The sequence below is a fragment of the Octopus sinensis genome, linkage group LG3, assembly GCF_006345805.1.
Source record: "Octopus sinensis linkage group LG3, ASM634580v1, whole genome shotgun sequence".
In the NCBI taxonomy this organism is placed as follows: Eukaryota; Metazoa; Mollusca; class Cephalopoda; order Octopoda; family Octopodidae; genus Octopus; species Octopus sinensis.
This window is the reverse complement of record NC_042999.1, coordinates 109,822,771-109,840,972: the sequence shown is the minus strand read 5'-3', so window position 1 is coordinate 109,840,972 and position 18,202 is coordinate 109,822,771. Positions and strand designations below refer to the sequence as shown.

At 33.5% G+C, this 18,202-nt stretch overlaps 1 protein-coding gene across 20 annotated transcripts in view; it reads left to right on the top strand.

Moving 5' to 3' along the window:
• The window catches only part of LOC115209324 (zinc finger protein rotund-like), a 428,746-nt gene that overhangs the window by 230,738 nt on the left and 179,806 nt on the right, over positions 1–18,202 (top strand). For 12 of the 20 annotated variants that reach the window (XM_036501218.1, XM_029777674.2, XM_029777673.2 and 9 more), the window contains one exon: positions 3,845–3,884. In XM_036501218.1, coding sequence (XP_036357111.1) covers positions 3,845–3,884 — 40 coding nt within the window. Of the gene's footprint in view, positions 1–2,992; positions 3,244–3,844; positions 3,885–6,636; positions 6,823–6,872; positions 6,977–18,202 lie in introns of those variants that run through there. The other 8 variants (XM_036501227.1, XM_036501224.1, XM_036501222.1 and 5 more) reach the window with 5 other exon arrangements.

The window sequence follows — 18,202 nt, the reverse complement described above, 5'->3', positions numbered from 1 at the left end:
CAGGCATATGTATACATTGACAATAACTGTCAATCTTCCCCTTTATATATATAAAAAAAAAATACACTACTGAAAAGCATTGAGTGACTCTCCAATCAATATTTGAGGGGTTAATATATTGCTATTCTTAAAGACAAACTATATATATATACATCCATACATAAATACACACATTCACACACACACACACACACACACATATAGTAACTTTCTTTTATATGAAGAATTAAAAATTTGGCCATACATTGGATTAATTTAAAATATTGAGTTTACCAAAAGGTGTATTCTTGTTGTTGTTGTTACTGTTGTTCAATCCCAGGTCTGCCCTGATTTTGAGTCGATATAATAATGATTAAGGGCGCTCTGGACGTAACTGTGTAGAGAACCCGAGACCACATCATCCAACTAAATCTGTTTCAAAGAGGGTGGAGTTGTGATTTGACGTTTATTTAGATGCTCCTTCAAACCAGCTCGGGCGACCACGCAGAGCCTCTCTCTCTCTCACTTTCTCCCCTCTCTTTCTTTCTCCACTCTCTTATGTATATGTATATATGTATATGTATATACATGTATATGTATATATGTATATATGTATGTATATGTATATATGTATACATATATATGTATGTATATATATATATATGTATACATATATATGTATGTTTTTATATACGTATGTATATATGTATATATATGCATATATGATGATGATGATGATGATATATACATTTTTATATATATATGTATATATATGTATGTACGTATATACATATATATATATATATAGTATGTATATATATAAATTATATATATATATATATATGCATATATATATATGTAATATATATATATATATATATAGATATGTATATAATATATATATATATATATGTATGTATGTATATACATATATATATGTATGTATATACACAATATGTATATGTGTGTATATATGTATGTATGTATATACATATATATATGTATGTATATACACATATATGTATATGTGTGTATGATGTATGTATGTATATACATATAATATGTATGTATATACACATATATGTATATGTGTGTATATATATATGTATGTATATACATATATATATGTATGTATATACACATATATGTATATGGTGTAATATATATATATAATGTATGTTATACACTATATGTATATGTGTGTATATATATATATATATGTAGTATATACATATATATAGTGTGATATTATATATAATATATATTATACACATATATATATATGTGTGTGTGTGGTAAATATATATATATATACACATAATATGTGTGTGTATATATATATGCATATATATATATATATATATACACACACTTACACATAGACACGCACTCAAATTTATTTGAATTTTACAATGACTACAATAGGTAATTGTAGTTATCTACTTTTTGAGTTTATTTTTTTAGGTTTAGGATTGTGAATTCTTTTGCTTTGTTTGTATGTTTTTAGTTTTTAATTTTCGGAAGGGGTAGTCGGTAGTACAATTTATTATTATATTTTTTTTTTGTTGCAGTATGATATATAAGTGTCGAGAATACCATACTTTCTCTGAGATATATTAAAATAGGTGATCCCCAATTGATAGTGATCATAAAAGGTCAAGAAAATGTCACTATGCATAAGATAAATATCTATCTATTTATCTATCTCCCTCTCTCTCTCTCTCTATATATATATATATATGTGTGTGTGTGTATATATATATATATATATATATATATGTGTGTGTGTGTTTGTATGTATATATATATATATATATATATACACACACACACACACACACACACACACACATATATATACTTGGAAATGAATGCATGGCTTTATATGGCCTACCAAAGCCTTATTAGTGAATTTGGTGGAAGGAAACTGAAAGAAGCCTGTCGTGTGTGTGTGTGTCTGCGTTTGTTCACCACCACCACAACCACTTAACAACCAGTATTGTATTTACATCCCCGTAACTCAGTGGTTCGATAAAAACGACCGACCGATAGAATAAGTATCGAGCTCAAAAAATAAGTACCGGGGTCGATTCGTCCGATTAAAATTCTTCAGGGTGGTGCCTCAGTATGGCCGCAGTCTAATGACTGAAACAGCAATAGACAGACAGACAGATAGGCAGACAGACAGACAGATAGATAGACAGATAGATAGATAGATAGATAGATAGATAGAGATAGATAGATAGATAGATAGATAGATAGATAGATAGATAGATAGATAGATAGATAGATACAAACACGTACACATATGCACATGTATGGACACATGCATGCAAACAGACATAAAAAAAAGGAAGTGATTAATATCCCATAATACAGACGTTGTACACGTATATGTGTAAGTTAAAATATGAATACACGTGTGTACACAATCATGTGTACACATGCACACATGATCTATCTTCAAATGGATATATTTTTTTTAAAAAAATGAACTTTGTTGTAGTTACAAAAGTAGTGCTTCTTTGCCACGGATGCAAGAAAACAACACGATGCACATGTTAACACTGTGTGTATATATGCGTGTATATATATATATATATATATATATATTGCTGTGTACACCTCCATGTGCATGAATGCATGCCTGTGTATAGAAGTGTACGTCGAATAGGCGTCATGGAAAGAGGGAAGCAATTCTAGTGTAGACTTTGGTTGTGCAGCAGCTACTTGCCCGACAACGCCGCCTGGAAGCAGCAGAATAAACAAAACAGCAGCAGCAGCAGCAAAAACAGCACCAACAGAAGCAGCAACAACAACAACAACAACAACATATAGTCTGGCAGTGGTGCTACATAACTGCTGCTGCACATAGCGTGCCGTGCAAGGCAAAAATCAAGGCAAAGAGGAACTGCATATGCACATACATACATATATATATCTATAATATATATATATATATATATATATATATATATTATATATATATATATATATATATATATATGTAGGACAGGATGTATCAATGCAAAAACGAAGGCTGAGACAGTATAGAAAGAAAGCACATGCTTCTTTCGTTCATTTAACCATTTATGTATTCGTTCATTCATTGCACTCAGATAGTCACACACGCAATAACATTATCAACACTTCCTCTGTAGCTTATGTACAACACTGTCCACATGAGAAAGCAGCCGGACATGCCTTCGCTATTGTCTGGGGTCCTGACAGCTCTTCCGTCCAGCTGGCCAATACGATATACAGGTATTTTTATTTATAACAAAACTCAGGAAGGTCAAGTGTTTTTGAGCGAACAAGCATGTCAGGAGAGAGAGAGAGAGAGAGACGCAAACGTTGATGCGAGATCTAAGCGTTAAGGAGGGGAGGGAGAAAGGACAGAAAAAGTAGAATCTGTCAGCGACAAGGGAAAGAGCAGTAGTGGACGACGGAAAGACAAAAAAAAAAAAGCGGATGGTGGTGGTGGTGGTGGTGATGTAGATATTACGATGGGGAAGGTAAAGAGTGAAAAAAAAAAACATGGAATGGATGATGTATGAGTAGGTGTGTGTTGGTGATGTAGTGACCGAGTTGACAGAGAGTGCAGTGAGAGTAGAAATGAAAAGAAAGAAAAAAATAGACAGACAGATAGATAGATAAGATAGATAGATAAGGTAGATAGATAGATGGTAGGGGAGAGAAAAAGAGAGAGAGAGAGAGAAAGAAAGGTATGATGACAATGAGAGAAGTGCTAAAGCAGGCATTTGCTGTTCCGCCAGAGATGGCCTTAATTCAGATCTGCTTCCTTTGACAGCTAACTGCAGAACATGCATTTTCGCCCGGATAATTTTTTCTGTTTTCATTGCAGGCAACCAATGCAGAGATGTCGAACCAGAATTCCAGTGCAGGTGAGTTCTTTCTTTCCTTCTTCTTAACTCATTATATATATATATATATGTATGTATATATATACATACATACACAACACACACTTACACACATACCCATGTTTACATAACATACTACACTAATAATACACGCTCTACATATACACACACACACATACATATATATGTGTGTGTATATATACATACATACATACATACGTACATACATACGCACGCGCTCACACAGTATCCGACGGTTTATAACCACTTTTCTTTTTAAATCTTGAATTAAACTAATTTCTTTACTCAATATTTTCTCTCAGCAAGAAATATTGACAATTCATATATAATAATATAAATATATATATATATATATATATATATATATATATATATATATATATATATATGCAGGAGTATACGTGTACACACACTCACACACACACACATAACACATTTTAGCTTGATGAGATCGGAAATTAGCGTGGATGTGGATATTGTCCTTTCTCCCCCCCTCCGCCTTCTTCACTCCCATAGCATTGCGCAACAAAAGCCTGTTTAGTAGTACTCCTCGACTCCAGCGCCAACGGCATCTGTTTGTTCTGCCCTACAAATTCTGTCAGTCTCTCTCTGGCTTGCCGTTTATTAGTAGGTTAATATCTCTCACCTTCCACCTTTACCCCTCCAGTAACCACACCACATACCTAGCTCTCATCCCCACCCAGCTGAACGTTTGCCTCGCCTCTCTTCTCTTTTGTGACTGTCTGTTTTAATATCTATTTTCTCCGTCTCCTGCACGTTTTCTTATATTTTTTTTTCATCCTCATTTTCACTCCCACTCTTTCAACATTCTCAAACCCTATACTCCCGCTACTAGCTGATTGTTGAATGGAAACTTACTATTTATTAGTTATTCATCTCGAATTAAGACAGTCGTTCACCCCCCACCCAGGGGGTGAGGTTTATATTGATGCTACTTCTTAAGAATTCTTGCTATTTTTACTTTTATTTTACTTGTATTTTTTATGTTGATATGTCTCTCTCACTCTCTCTTTATCTCTTTATTTATATCTCTCTATGTATATAAGAACATGTATATATTTCATATATTATATAATATAGATATAGATTATGTATTTTAAATTACTTTTCCTCCTCCCACTCTCTCTCTCTCTCTCTCTCATTATTAACTATTAAATGACATCAAAAGAAATCTTTGCCCTGTTGAATGCTCTGACTACTCGATCTTTTGGACAATTTTTTTGCTCTCCTTTTTTGTTATTAGTTATTGCCGTAGAAATTAAACAGATAATATAGTTGTAAGATTTTTAAAAAATAAAATAACAGCCATGAAAATGTGCTTGGAACCTCTGAGCGCGGTGATCAGAACGATGAACAAAAATGACAAGAGGATTTTATTTGGTTATGCAAATTACAGCCAAAAATATATATATATACATATAAAATATTACATTTAGTTCAGCTAGTGGAATCTTTTAATCAGTCTAAAAATCCTTGTCCCTAAGCACTTCAGTAACCACCACTACCCCGACTAAAGCGACAGCGACCATATATCGGTCGTAGCAGCTGATAGCGAAAGAATCTCTTCTAACCAACACGGGAGCCTGTGTGTAGTCTTTATACCTACAGGAAATAGCAGTTAAATCTTATTTAAATCACGACCTGTCGTGTTGGATAACGTGGTCCCGGGTTACCCCCGTCTAGGAAAATGACGGGATGGTCACAGCTAGAAGGCGTTTGATCACAGGTCTGCTCGATCAAGGTTGATCTATAAGAGGGTTAAAGAGCCCACGCGGTAGCTCGAATCGTTAAATATAACGACCAAATTCCTTTAAATCGCCCTAATGTCCTAAGAAACGAAGGAACACACTGTACAATGTATTTGTAGATGTACAAAACGCCAAGAAAGCCATGGCTGGTCTTGGGGCTAAGCAACAACTACTACAATTCTAACGAAAGTATCGACAATAACAGTAGTAACTGTAAAAGCTTGGTTACATTCTGTTTACTGTTTAAACACGTTCGATGAAGCCAAAAAAATATGATACATTTTGGCATTTCCCTGGGTTTCTTTTTTCTTTTCTTTGGACGGTTGGCAGCATCGAAAATTTATCATAACCACCGCCCAGAGCGGTGAAATTGACAGGATTAAAATGGGCCTACTCTGATTATGCGACTGTAAACAGAAGGCAATAGTGGCAGAGGGTTCTTTAGGGTGTTAGAAGTATCCTAGACTCTTTTTTGTGTGCTTTTTTTCCCAAACTATTGAGAATCCTTTTTGTTGATGTTTTATTGACATCGGTTGTTTTTTGTTGATTTTGTCTTCTTTTTTTTTACTTGATGTAATTCCTTGGGTTTTGGGTTTTTTTTTAATGCATCTGTGTGTCACCCTCAACGTCTTGGGCCCGTGTCGCAAATGGAAAAAGTCCTCTTCCTCATTATTATAATCTTTATCATCAACGATGACATGTACGCAAGCTTCATTAAATGAGCTCTGTAATACGGGACGTTTGTAAAGCTTGCAATTACTGATGATTGAAGTCGTAATAGAGAAATATTTTTGCTCGCATTTTTACCTTATAAGAGAGAAAGAGAGAGAGAGAGAGAGAGATTCTAACAAGCGTTACATGTACCCATCCTTCCGTACAAACAAGCGCGCGCACGCACGCACGGCCGCGCACACTCGTGCTGAGATACTCACACACACACACACACACACACACATACATATACAAATCATTGGCACACTTGTGCTTGTCACAGTTTGGCTTGGTCGGCAGCTGGCTGTCGTTCTAAATACTCTCAAGGGTCATATTCATAGTGTCTATTAAGGATCCAATTTTCGAAAGAAAGAAAGGAACAAACACAAACACACAAAAACAACAACAAAAAAGAGAAAGAAAGAAAGAAAGCCGAAAGGAATTACAACGCACGAAAGGTATGGTTGTATAAAAAGAGAGGGAGAGTTAAGATTGGTTGGCTTCTTGGCTAGTTTGGTCGTCATTGAGTAATGTAATGAACAGTAATATGGTTATTGATATGTCCTTTTTAGTCGGTTGCCGTTTATAGGCGGAGTGTGGGCAGCATCCTCCGTAAGTACCATCTCTTTCATCCTCATTCTCCACCCATCTACCTCACCCCCACCCACCGAGACAGACTGGGCTGGGCCAAGCTGAAGTAGCCGAGGTTTCCAATGTTTTTCTTCACACTTACATTACTACTCGCCCATCCTTCCTTCCTGATATCAATCTGCTTCGTGTGTTTGTTTGTTGTTGTTGTTGTTGCTGTTTATTATGGCTGTAGTTTCGCCACTGTGTTAACGCCCTCCTATCAAACTTGACCACCAACTAACTGGTCTTCAGCAGCCCACTGGAAAATGATTCGAGCTGTGGAAGTTACTAAGGAATGCCGATGATCCATCCGTCGCTGTAGTGGCTCATTGATTTGTTTGTGTATGTGTGTGCGTGCACGAATGTGTGTGTGCGTTCCTTCAGGATTAATCCCATCTACAAACGAAAGAGCTTTTTTCTATGAGATCGCTCGACTTGCTACAATTCGCAGCCTAATCATAACTCCACCGCCCTAAAAAAAAAAAAAAGAAAAGAAAGAAAGAAAGAAAGGACACACTGGATAACGTAATTTCTGATATACAAAAAGAAGGGATAGCCATGGTTGAAAGGCATTTCATCATGGGTTTGCTTGATTAGGGCTGACCTGGGGCTAAACAATACTGTTTACCTTCTCCGCCGAAGCCTTGTTTTCGTTATGTAATGACTGTTGTGTGTTTTCGTTACAACAGAAGCGGTTATATGAATGAATGAATGAATGCAGAAGGAAGAAAAAAAAAAGCCAGACTAGTATATATCCACCCCTCACGGCATCGTTTTACTGCCCCTACCCCTCTTCCCTTGTACACTATTGATAATGCGTTAAGAAATATGTATACGTAAACTATTTTAAATTCATGTCAATGACACCACACTAATTTACCATTTATTCACATCTTATCGTTCATATCCACACAATTCATGTTCATAATCTATCTCCACTTATACATCAACTGCACATACGTAATCACACTCAACAGCATACACACATATAAATCGCGTACACTCATACTCATTTGTTTTTGTTTGTTTTTTTTCTTTTCTGTTTAAAAAAAATATTTAAAGAATTTTTATGCCAAAAAATTATTTTGGCTTTTCAGCAAAGAAGTCTCTCTAAATGGTTATTAGACCTGCTAAAAACAGCATGCTACCAAATTACCTTTAAAGCACCGCCAAAAGCCCTTTTTTTTTTTTTTTTAAGGACATACGTAATGTAGTCCGAAATGTATTTCCTGAAAAACAAAAAATCAAAACATTATAAAAGGTGCAAGCATCGCTGCGATGACTTGATCAAGGATTGATAGGGAGCTGAACAATGACTGTTTCTTTCCTACCATTTCTTTGTCTCAATATTCTTTCGTCATTAAAGCTTTTGTTGACTCGATTTTAACTTACATTATTTTAAAAAATGAAATTTTATTTTTCTTCAAAAAAAAAAAAAAAGCATTTTTTTATTTCTAAATTCCTTTATAGATCATACTTTTCTTTGTTTCCATATTCGCTTTGTTTTTCTTTAAAAAATCAAGTGAAGTTTTAAATAATTTTCTTTTGCGTTTTTCATAGAATTTTCATTTTTTTCAAATCCCTTGTCCGATGTATATCTAATGCCCCACCACCACCACCACCACTATCGTATCTATACTTTCCAAATAAGTATCTACCGCTTTTACAATAATTACACACCCACACACGTGTGTGTGTGTGCAAGTGGTTGTGTATTCCATGCAATTACTCGGTCTCTTTACGTCCGTTTTCCCATGTTTACACGGGCTGGACGAATATGTCACTCGCGGCATTTTTTTTTTTAGAGAATGAAGCCCTTTCTGACGCTAGCCATTATTTGCTTCCCAGATAAGGAGTCATTTGTGTGTATATGTATAAATTTTCTCTCTCTCTCTCTCTCTCTCTCTCTATATATATATATATATATATATATATATATATATATATATATATATATATATAACTTATCACATTAAAAATGCATTTTGCATATAATGTCAATGTAGAATATATATTATGACTTTAAATTACACGCACACACACATACATGTATATAATGCAATGTGTGTGCTAAGGTATTGGGCTCATAATTTCAAGGTTGTTAGTTCAGGTCCCACATATGCAGCGGGCTGTAACCTTGTAGAAGGCACACAATTTCACATTCTTACAGTCCACATAGCTGAACTGAGTACCAGAAATAACTGGTGGATAGCATTGCAATGAACTTACATTCCATTCTGAAGATATTCTTATACATTCATCGGCCTAAGCATATCTGGACAAGAATATGTTGCTGCTTAAGGCTGTACACTCAAAAAGGATTTCAGATTCTCTTTGAATAAACAAAAGAAAAAAAAATAAATTAATAAAGGAAATTGAGAAGGAAAATGGATGTATAAAAGTGTGTATACACACATGTGAATATACAAATTTGTTGCAGGTTTGTAAGGTAAATTACAGTTCCTGGAAAGGAAGGGCAACATCTACATTATAATTATTGTTACCCTCCTTGCAAACCTTCTGTGTATCCATCTCTATAATGCAGTTGTAAGAAGGAGTGCTCCATATACTAGGCTTACTATACAAGGATCAACACACTCACGCACACACACACACGCACACACATAAACACAAGCAAACACATACACATACATGCGCATATAACTATGTATGTTTGTATGTGTATGGACATACATTTTATAACACATATACATAAATATGCATATATGTATTTAATGTATATTATAAAGATATTAACATGTATATATATATATATACACACATGCATGAATACATACATGTATATATATATATACATATGCACACACATGAATATATATATACATGTATACATATATATACATGTATACATATACATATATATATACGTATACATGTATACATATGCATATATATATATATATTTGTGTGTGTATATGTATATATATATATATATATATATATATATACACACATATATATAAGTATATATATGTGTGTATATGTATGCATATATATCTGTATATATATATATATATATATATATATAGTATACATTATATATGAATGTTTGTGTGTGTGTGTGTAATTATATTTATGCAATATTCAAATTTAGTATCTATTAAGTATATTGATATATATTTATATATATATGTATGTATGTAAGCATATATGTATATGTATATATGTGTATATATGTAAGTATATATATATATATCCATGTATATATATATCCATCTATAAATGTTTATATATAATGTATATATATATATATATGTACAATGTTTATATATAATGTATATATATATATATATATATATATATATACACATACATGTATATATATACATGTATATATATAATGTATATATATACATGTATATATACATGTATATATATATACATGTATATATATATATATATATATATATATATATATGTGTGTGTGTATATATATATATGTATGTGTATATATATATATATTTATATATACACACACACACATTCATGTATACATATATATATTTATATATAATGTATATCGTATTTGGTCAGCTAACTGATAATATATATCATATATGCATGTTTGTGATAGAATTTGTAATGATAGTCTTTGTATACCCAAATGCCTTCCCTGCTGCCTTATATTATGTTTGTAAAGTACACTGTGTATATTTCACAGGCACATGCGTACGTGTGTGCATGGAGCGTATATTATACATATAATATATAGTGTATATGTATATATTACATAATAAACATTATATATATATGTATATGTATATATGATGGTACACATATATATGCCATTATATAAGTATATGTATATGTATATATGCGATTATATAAGTATATATATATATATTATAAGTATATATATTTTAATGCACATATATATATATCTATCATCATCATCATTTAACGTCTATTGTCCATGCTAGCATGGGTTGGACGGTTTGACCAGGGCAAGCTGGAAGGCTGCACCAGACTCCAGTCTGATTTGGGATGGTTTCTATAGCTGGATGCCCTTCCTAACGCCAACCACTCTGAGAGTGTAATGGCTGCTTTAACGTGCCACCAGCACTGGTGCCATTTGCGTGACAGCGGTATGTGCCATGACTGGAATTTTGCGCAGCTCGAACATAATGCTAAATGTCTCGGTCATTGCCTTCATGACGTCCAACACTTGAAAGGAGCTCAGCCACTTTGCCTGCATGAGGCCCATTGCTCAAAAGGTGCTTTTTACGTGCCACTGACTTGGGTACCAGTTACGTGACACCAGCAACAATATATAGATATTATAAATATATATATATAGTATATGCACATATATGTGTGTGAATATACAAATACATAAAAGGCGTGTGTATATATACATTATACATATATATATATATATATATATTATATATATATATATGTGTATGTATTTGTGTATAGAAGCACACTTGAGTATATATGTTTGTGTTTCTACCAGTCTAAATATGTAAAATCCGTTTCTCTTCTCCCTCAGTACTACAACAATTGTGATCTTAAAACCAGATTTTAAGAAGTACTAGTTTCGATATATTTCATAAAAGAAAGTGTGTAAGTGGTGACTCTTGGCCACAGTTTAATGCCTGAAACCAGTAAAAGAAAACAACAATCTATTGTGTTACAAAACTTATGCATTACTGAAAGATTTTCTCTGGCATGAACCTTATTTTCCCATTTCTTCAATATAGAATTTATCTGGAAAAATAAACCATCCTCTTATATGTATGAACTTAGCAATTTTCCAGCACATACACTATAGTATAAAAACATAACAAATATTTGAAAAGAAATAAGTTAGGATTAAACAGGAATAAACTTTTAGATGTTTCATAAAGGGCACCATGTTTATTGTTGCATTATGCCCAGTCTGATTGTCAACACACCTTCATACTCAGGTGTGACTCCATATAAAGCAGGGGTCACCAAACCTTTTTGACCATCAACCCCCTTTAGCCACTTCTCCTTCTGCACCGACCACCTTCCTCATTTAAAATATCTTAATACCCTACCCTATTATACCATATCTTAAATGCGTACCGGGCACTGATGCTGGCAATTAAAATTTTAGCTAAAATATACATGTATGACAAATTAAGAAATTCTTTCGAAGATGACACACTTTTTACATTTAAAACTATATGTATGAGTGTACAGTATTAAACTTTCAATTTTAATGAAATTGTTTTCATGGTTAGAAAATGTGAAAAATGTATCATATTTGCTGGAATATCTTTTATTGAAATTGACAATATCAATGTGAGGGTTGAGCATGGCACTGACTAAGTATTTCAAGCAGTTCATCTGGGTGAACTGGTCTTTCGCACACTGGCCTCCATTTGACGCCTCTGCAATTCCTCGCCGACCCCTAGGAGGTCCCACAGATCCCCTTTGGCATCCCCTGATATAAAGCATCTTATTAGATCTGTAGAAAAATATATGTTGGAGCCATTAATAGAGCATAAATACTTACGTATTTATCTAAATTTTGTGTTTTTGTCACATATCTGTAGACATTGCAGTGTCTTTTGTAAGATTGCTGAGTTTTGTTTCTACATCAAAACATGAAGTTCACTCTCCAGCAAAATCACTTTATGACTCCTTTTATTTCTACTGCTTTTACTTTCACTTTCTGATGAGAGTGAAACTATGGGTCATATTACGAAATGTCCTTACTTTGTAGTTCCTATAGGTGCAGAATTCTGAAACCAGAATCTACTCTAAGTGTGAAATTTCCAATATATGTTATATATAATTATATTATGGAGTCAACCAAACTATCAAATATTGTTATACCCTGCTGGTTACCATGCATTTTGCATTGTTGTGGCTTTTGAATTATGCCATCCTGCTGACTAGGTAGATAGACCAACATTTCCCTGAATGCAATGCCAGTCCATCATAGGGTTTACCCATTTACAGCTGAATGGACTGGAGTAATATGAAGTGAAGTGTTTTACTCAAGAATACAATGCACTGCTGATCTGGGAATCAAAGCCACAATCTCATGATCATGAGTGCAACAGCAAAACTACTAGGCCATGTGCTTCCATATATAACTATAAATATATATATATATATATATATATACCAGAGTAAGCACATAAATGTGGAACAAGGTGGGAAAAAAATAGTACTCAAATACTGGAGGTAGAGTAATATATGGTTTATTAACAAAGCTGCAAAGACATCACAAAAGCTGTTACTCATTTCACGTCCTGTTCGTCAGACAGTTTTGGTTGGGAATATATATCATTATCTATTTCTTTATTGCCCACAGGGGGCTAAATATAGAGGGGACAAACAAGGATAGACAAATGGATTAAGTTGATTACATCGACCCCAGTGTGTAACTGGTACTTATTCAATCAACCCCCAAAAGGATGAAAGGCAAAGTTGACCTCAGTAGAATTTGAACTCAGAACATAACAGCAGACGAAATACCGCTAAACATTTCACCTGGCATGGTAACAATTCTGCCAGCTGACCGCCCTATTATTATATATATCATTATGTCCACTTTTCCATACATGTAGGAGTTGGATGGGCCTTTTTCAACTCAGTCTTTGTCTTGACATTTGTCAAGTCTTTTGGTCATCTTTGTTGTGAGGTTGTACATCCTGAAATTAGTTTCCACTGCTTCTCACCATATCTTTTTCCACAATTACCTTCCATGTGGGTCCATATCACCACCCTCATCTCTCCTGCACATCACATTTGGTTCCTCTGATACCCAGTTTTTCAACCTTTCTCATCTATAGCAATTTAACATTACACATCCAGAAGAATATGCTTACTTCATTTCTTGGCAGTATTTGCACCTCCATTGCTTTCAATGCCGACATCTCACTACCATGTGGCATCAGTCTTTATGCTCCCATAGTTCACACTGTGTACACTTTTTAAGTTTCCACCTACTCACTTCCTGCATATTGAGCACAGCCATTAGCAGCAGAGTCCACTCGTCTTTCCTACATAGCAGTAATACTTCAGCCTTTTCCAAGATTACTCGGAGACTGCGCTAGTCTAGGCTTTAATTCCACAACTGAAATTTCTTCTCTGAGCCTTCCTCACACTCTGCTATAAGAACTAAGCCTTTAGCATACTAAAGTCATTATGGGTAACCAGTCTTAAACTCCTCCTATCATGACTTTCAGAACTACAAGAAATAGGAAGGGGCAGAGAACCAAACCTTGATGAACACCTGCACCAGACTACAGAATATAAATTACTATAAGTTAGGTGAATCAGTCTCAAAACCAAGTTCACGGCTCAATAAAGTACTCTATGAATTTTAATATGCAGCAATAATAATATATTTATTATTGGAGCATTTACCCTACAGGTGAGTTCCATTTGTTTTAGTTCACACTTGGAACCTCATAGGGGGCAAAATACTACTGAACTTGCATTTATACTGCTTTATATATTCCATGCAAATTAGTGAAAACAACCAACAAATCAATGCAATGAATAATGTAAAAATACTTCATACATATATATATATAATACATGTAATCACACGCATATGTACATACACGTTTGTGTGTGTATGTACAGGCATGTGAACATATAAAGAAAAATGTGTAATGGTAGGGAGATAGGTTGTAAGAAGTGAAAGAAAATGTTTTTAAAATACATGATAAACATAAAAATAGTGAACAATAGAAATAGGGTGATATTTATACATGAATATATTGATTGGCACACACATGCCATACACAAACACAAAGCAAAAAAGCAATTGTACACACACACATACACAGACACATGCATACATACATACACACTTAACCAAAATAACTTCATACAAACATACTCTTGTATATTTCAACCAAAAACAAACAAAAAAAATCACAATTTGATGAAATAATAATAAGATAGTTTAAAAATATTTTCTCACAGAAGTAACACCAGAATATTTTGCATGTGCACACACATATACATATGTGTGTATGTATATAAATATACACACACGCACAACACACACACACACACACACATATGTGCCAAAGTCAAGCTAAAGATATAGTTCAGAGTGGCCAGTAGCTTGAATTTGAACAGCAAAAACAAATTAATGGTTTTAGAAATGAAGGAAATCTCAGATGCAGGAAAATAGATGTAAAAACAGCTTTAAAAAATCGAGTAAAATACCCCTACAGAGAGGAAAACTGATCTTCTAAAGCTGTTTTTACAGCTATTTTCCTGCAGTTAAGATTCCCTTCATTTCTGAAAATATTTCAACTCACTTGGTCTTTCAATGTTTGTGTATTTGTAAACAACTTAACCCTCTCATTACCATATTTATTTTGAGATGCTCTATGTTTCTTTCAGTTATTTTAAATATAACAAAGAATTTAGTAAAATAACTTAGTTATCATTAAGCTAGTGCTAAGAACATAAATTGTGACTAAGTTTTGGTGGGAGATTTTAATTAAAAACTTATGAAAACAAAATATTTGTACTACAGAGCCAGAGGCAGTTTCAACCGGGTTGGTAATGAAAGGGTTAATGTACTTTAAGTAATATACAGAATGAATTTTTGATTTATCAAAATTATCTTCACTGCCAAAGAAGGTAAATCAATTGCCTGGTGGCAGTTGCAACCAACTCTGTCAAAGAAAGATAGACAATCTCAAGAATCAAGTATTCTTGTGAGTTGATATGATATTAAAGAATAGGCAGTCTGATTGTCTGGAAACAAGGGAACAGCTTGCTGTGCACATGTATTTCTACTTTTGTAGGCATCATCAGCACAGCAGTTCTCCTACTTCAAATCCTGCAGAGAGATTACTTTGAGAGCAGGAAAGCAATAGAGAATATTTATAGAATAGGGTAATTTGTTCGAAGCAATAACTTGGAGTGGTTTAAGGCCACTTCATGGCATGTCAGTTCCTGAAGCTACTTGATTCTTGAGATTATCTCCCTTACTCATTCAAAGACGGTTGCAGTTGTCACTAGGCATTTTTTTTTTGCCTTCTCTAGAAACAAAAGATAATTTCGATTCAAAGATTATTTTGTATAGTATTTAATTGACCTTTAATCATCTGGTGCTTCAGCATGGTCTCAGCTCCTGAGCTGAAACTAGTAAATATAAAAATTGAGGCCATAGCTCTCTGTACTGATGTTTCAAGAAAAGCAAGCAAAAAAAAAAAAAAGATAAACAGATAGGGGAGTCAGCCCTAGTACAGAACAAGTAATTCATTTATCTACTCTAAAAGGATGAAAAGCCATGTCAGATGATCTAATGGTTTAGTATATATGTATACACGCACATACATATGTGCATATATATATGTATGTGTGTGTGGATATGTATTTGAATATATGTAAGCATTCATCATCAATGTTCACTTTTCTATGCATGCACAAGTCAGATAAAATTCACTAAGGCATATTTTCTAAGGCTGGATACTTTCCATGTCACCAACATTCACCTATTCCCTAACCAGACCATGTTTCCATGGAATATTTACACTGCCTTGCATGGGTGTATATATATATATATATTGTACAATATTATATAATCATTACAGCCAATCTTACCAATTGGTTTCACTCTAGGGATTCAGCAGATTGCTAGGTAACAATCCAATTATGTAACCCAGCTACCTCTGATGAATGCAGAGTTACATAATCGGAATGTTACCTAACATTCCATTGAATTCCTTGTGTGAAACTAATTGATAAGATCGGCCATAATGGGTATATAATACTGTACACTTCAGATAATATACCCACTCTATTGACAAATAGACAAAAAATATGCATTTTTTCCCTGATTTACAGACTCTTAGATGATTTATACATTTACATATGAATGTGTGTATGTATCCATGTATTATGTGTGGGGGTGTAATTAATGACAGGAATAACAAAAATAAATTTCTTGCAATTATGACAACAATACTTGTTTCAGTTCTATATTTAAGAGATGAGGAATTATGTACATTATTTACATTTGAAGGATATTTGTCCTCATATTGTTTGTTGTTAACACATTTCTGCTGATATACCCTCCAGCCTTCATCAGGTGTCTTGGGGAAATTTTGAACCTGGGTACTCATTCCTAAGGTATTTTTCAATGTTGTTATCATTATCATTACTATCATTATTATTATTATTATTATTATTATTCAGGTCACTGCCTGGAATAGAACTCGGCATATGACATAGTGGTTAAGATTCCAAGTTCAATTCCGGGCAGTGACCAGAATAATAATAATAATAATAATAATAATAACAACAACAACATGGAAAAATACCTTAGGAATGAGTACCCAAGACACCTGATGAAGGCTGGAGGGTATATCAGCCAAAACGTTGTGTTAACAACAAACAAGATGAGGACAAATATCCCTTCAAATGTAAATAATGTAAATACTTGTTTTGTATAAAACAGTTGAATTTATTTAAACATGAAATAAATTCATCTTTAGAGAGAAAGGAATATGATAATAAACCAAAGAAAAGGGCAGCAGAAAATAGCATCATGTCATGTATATGAGGGTGTGTATGTGTGTGTGTATGTGTGTGTGTGTGTGTGTGTGTAAATGTATGTATATGTGTGTGTGTGTGTGGTTGTTGATTGCATGTATATATGTGGGTGTCATGAACAATACAGAGAAAATTAGAAAAGCCCCCCAACAAGGATAACATACAAATCCATAAAGTGTTCCACATCTTCTGTCCTATTCATGTCAGCATGGAAAACAAATGTGAAATGATGATGATGTTTATGATGTTATCTACATAACTATATATATATATATAGCCGGATGTTTTCAAATGAATTCATGAATGAAAAGAGTTTTCAATACATTATGTAAAACTAGAATATAGTTGTAGGTGAAAATATCTAGCCACTACTTATATCCCTTTATGTTTAAACCAGTGAACACAATATTCATTTCAGTATTAGCTCCACCAACATGGTGCCTGAAGATACAAACAATTAGTCTCATGGATGACTATATTTGAATGAATTTACATCTATATATATATATATATATATATATATATATATATATATATATAGCATCATCATCATCATCATTTATAAAGATAGTTAAAGATGAATATTGAATATTTCTCAAACACCACATCATTATACTTCAGTGCAAAACTTACTGGAGGGCCATATAGAATCGGCCCCACAACTATATTATATAAACA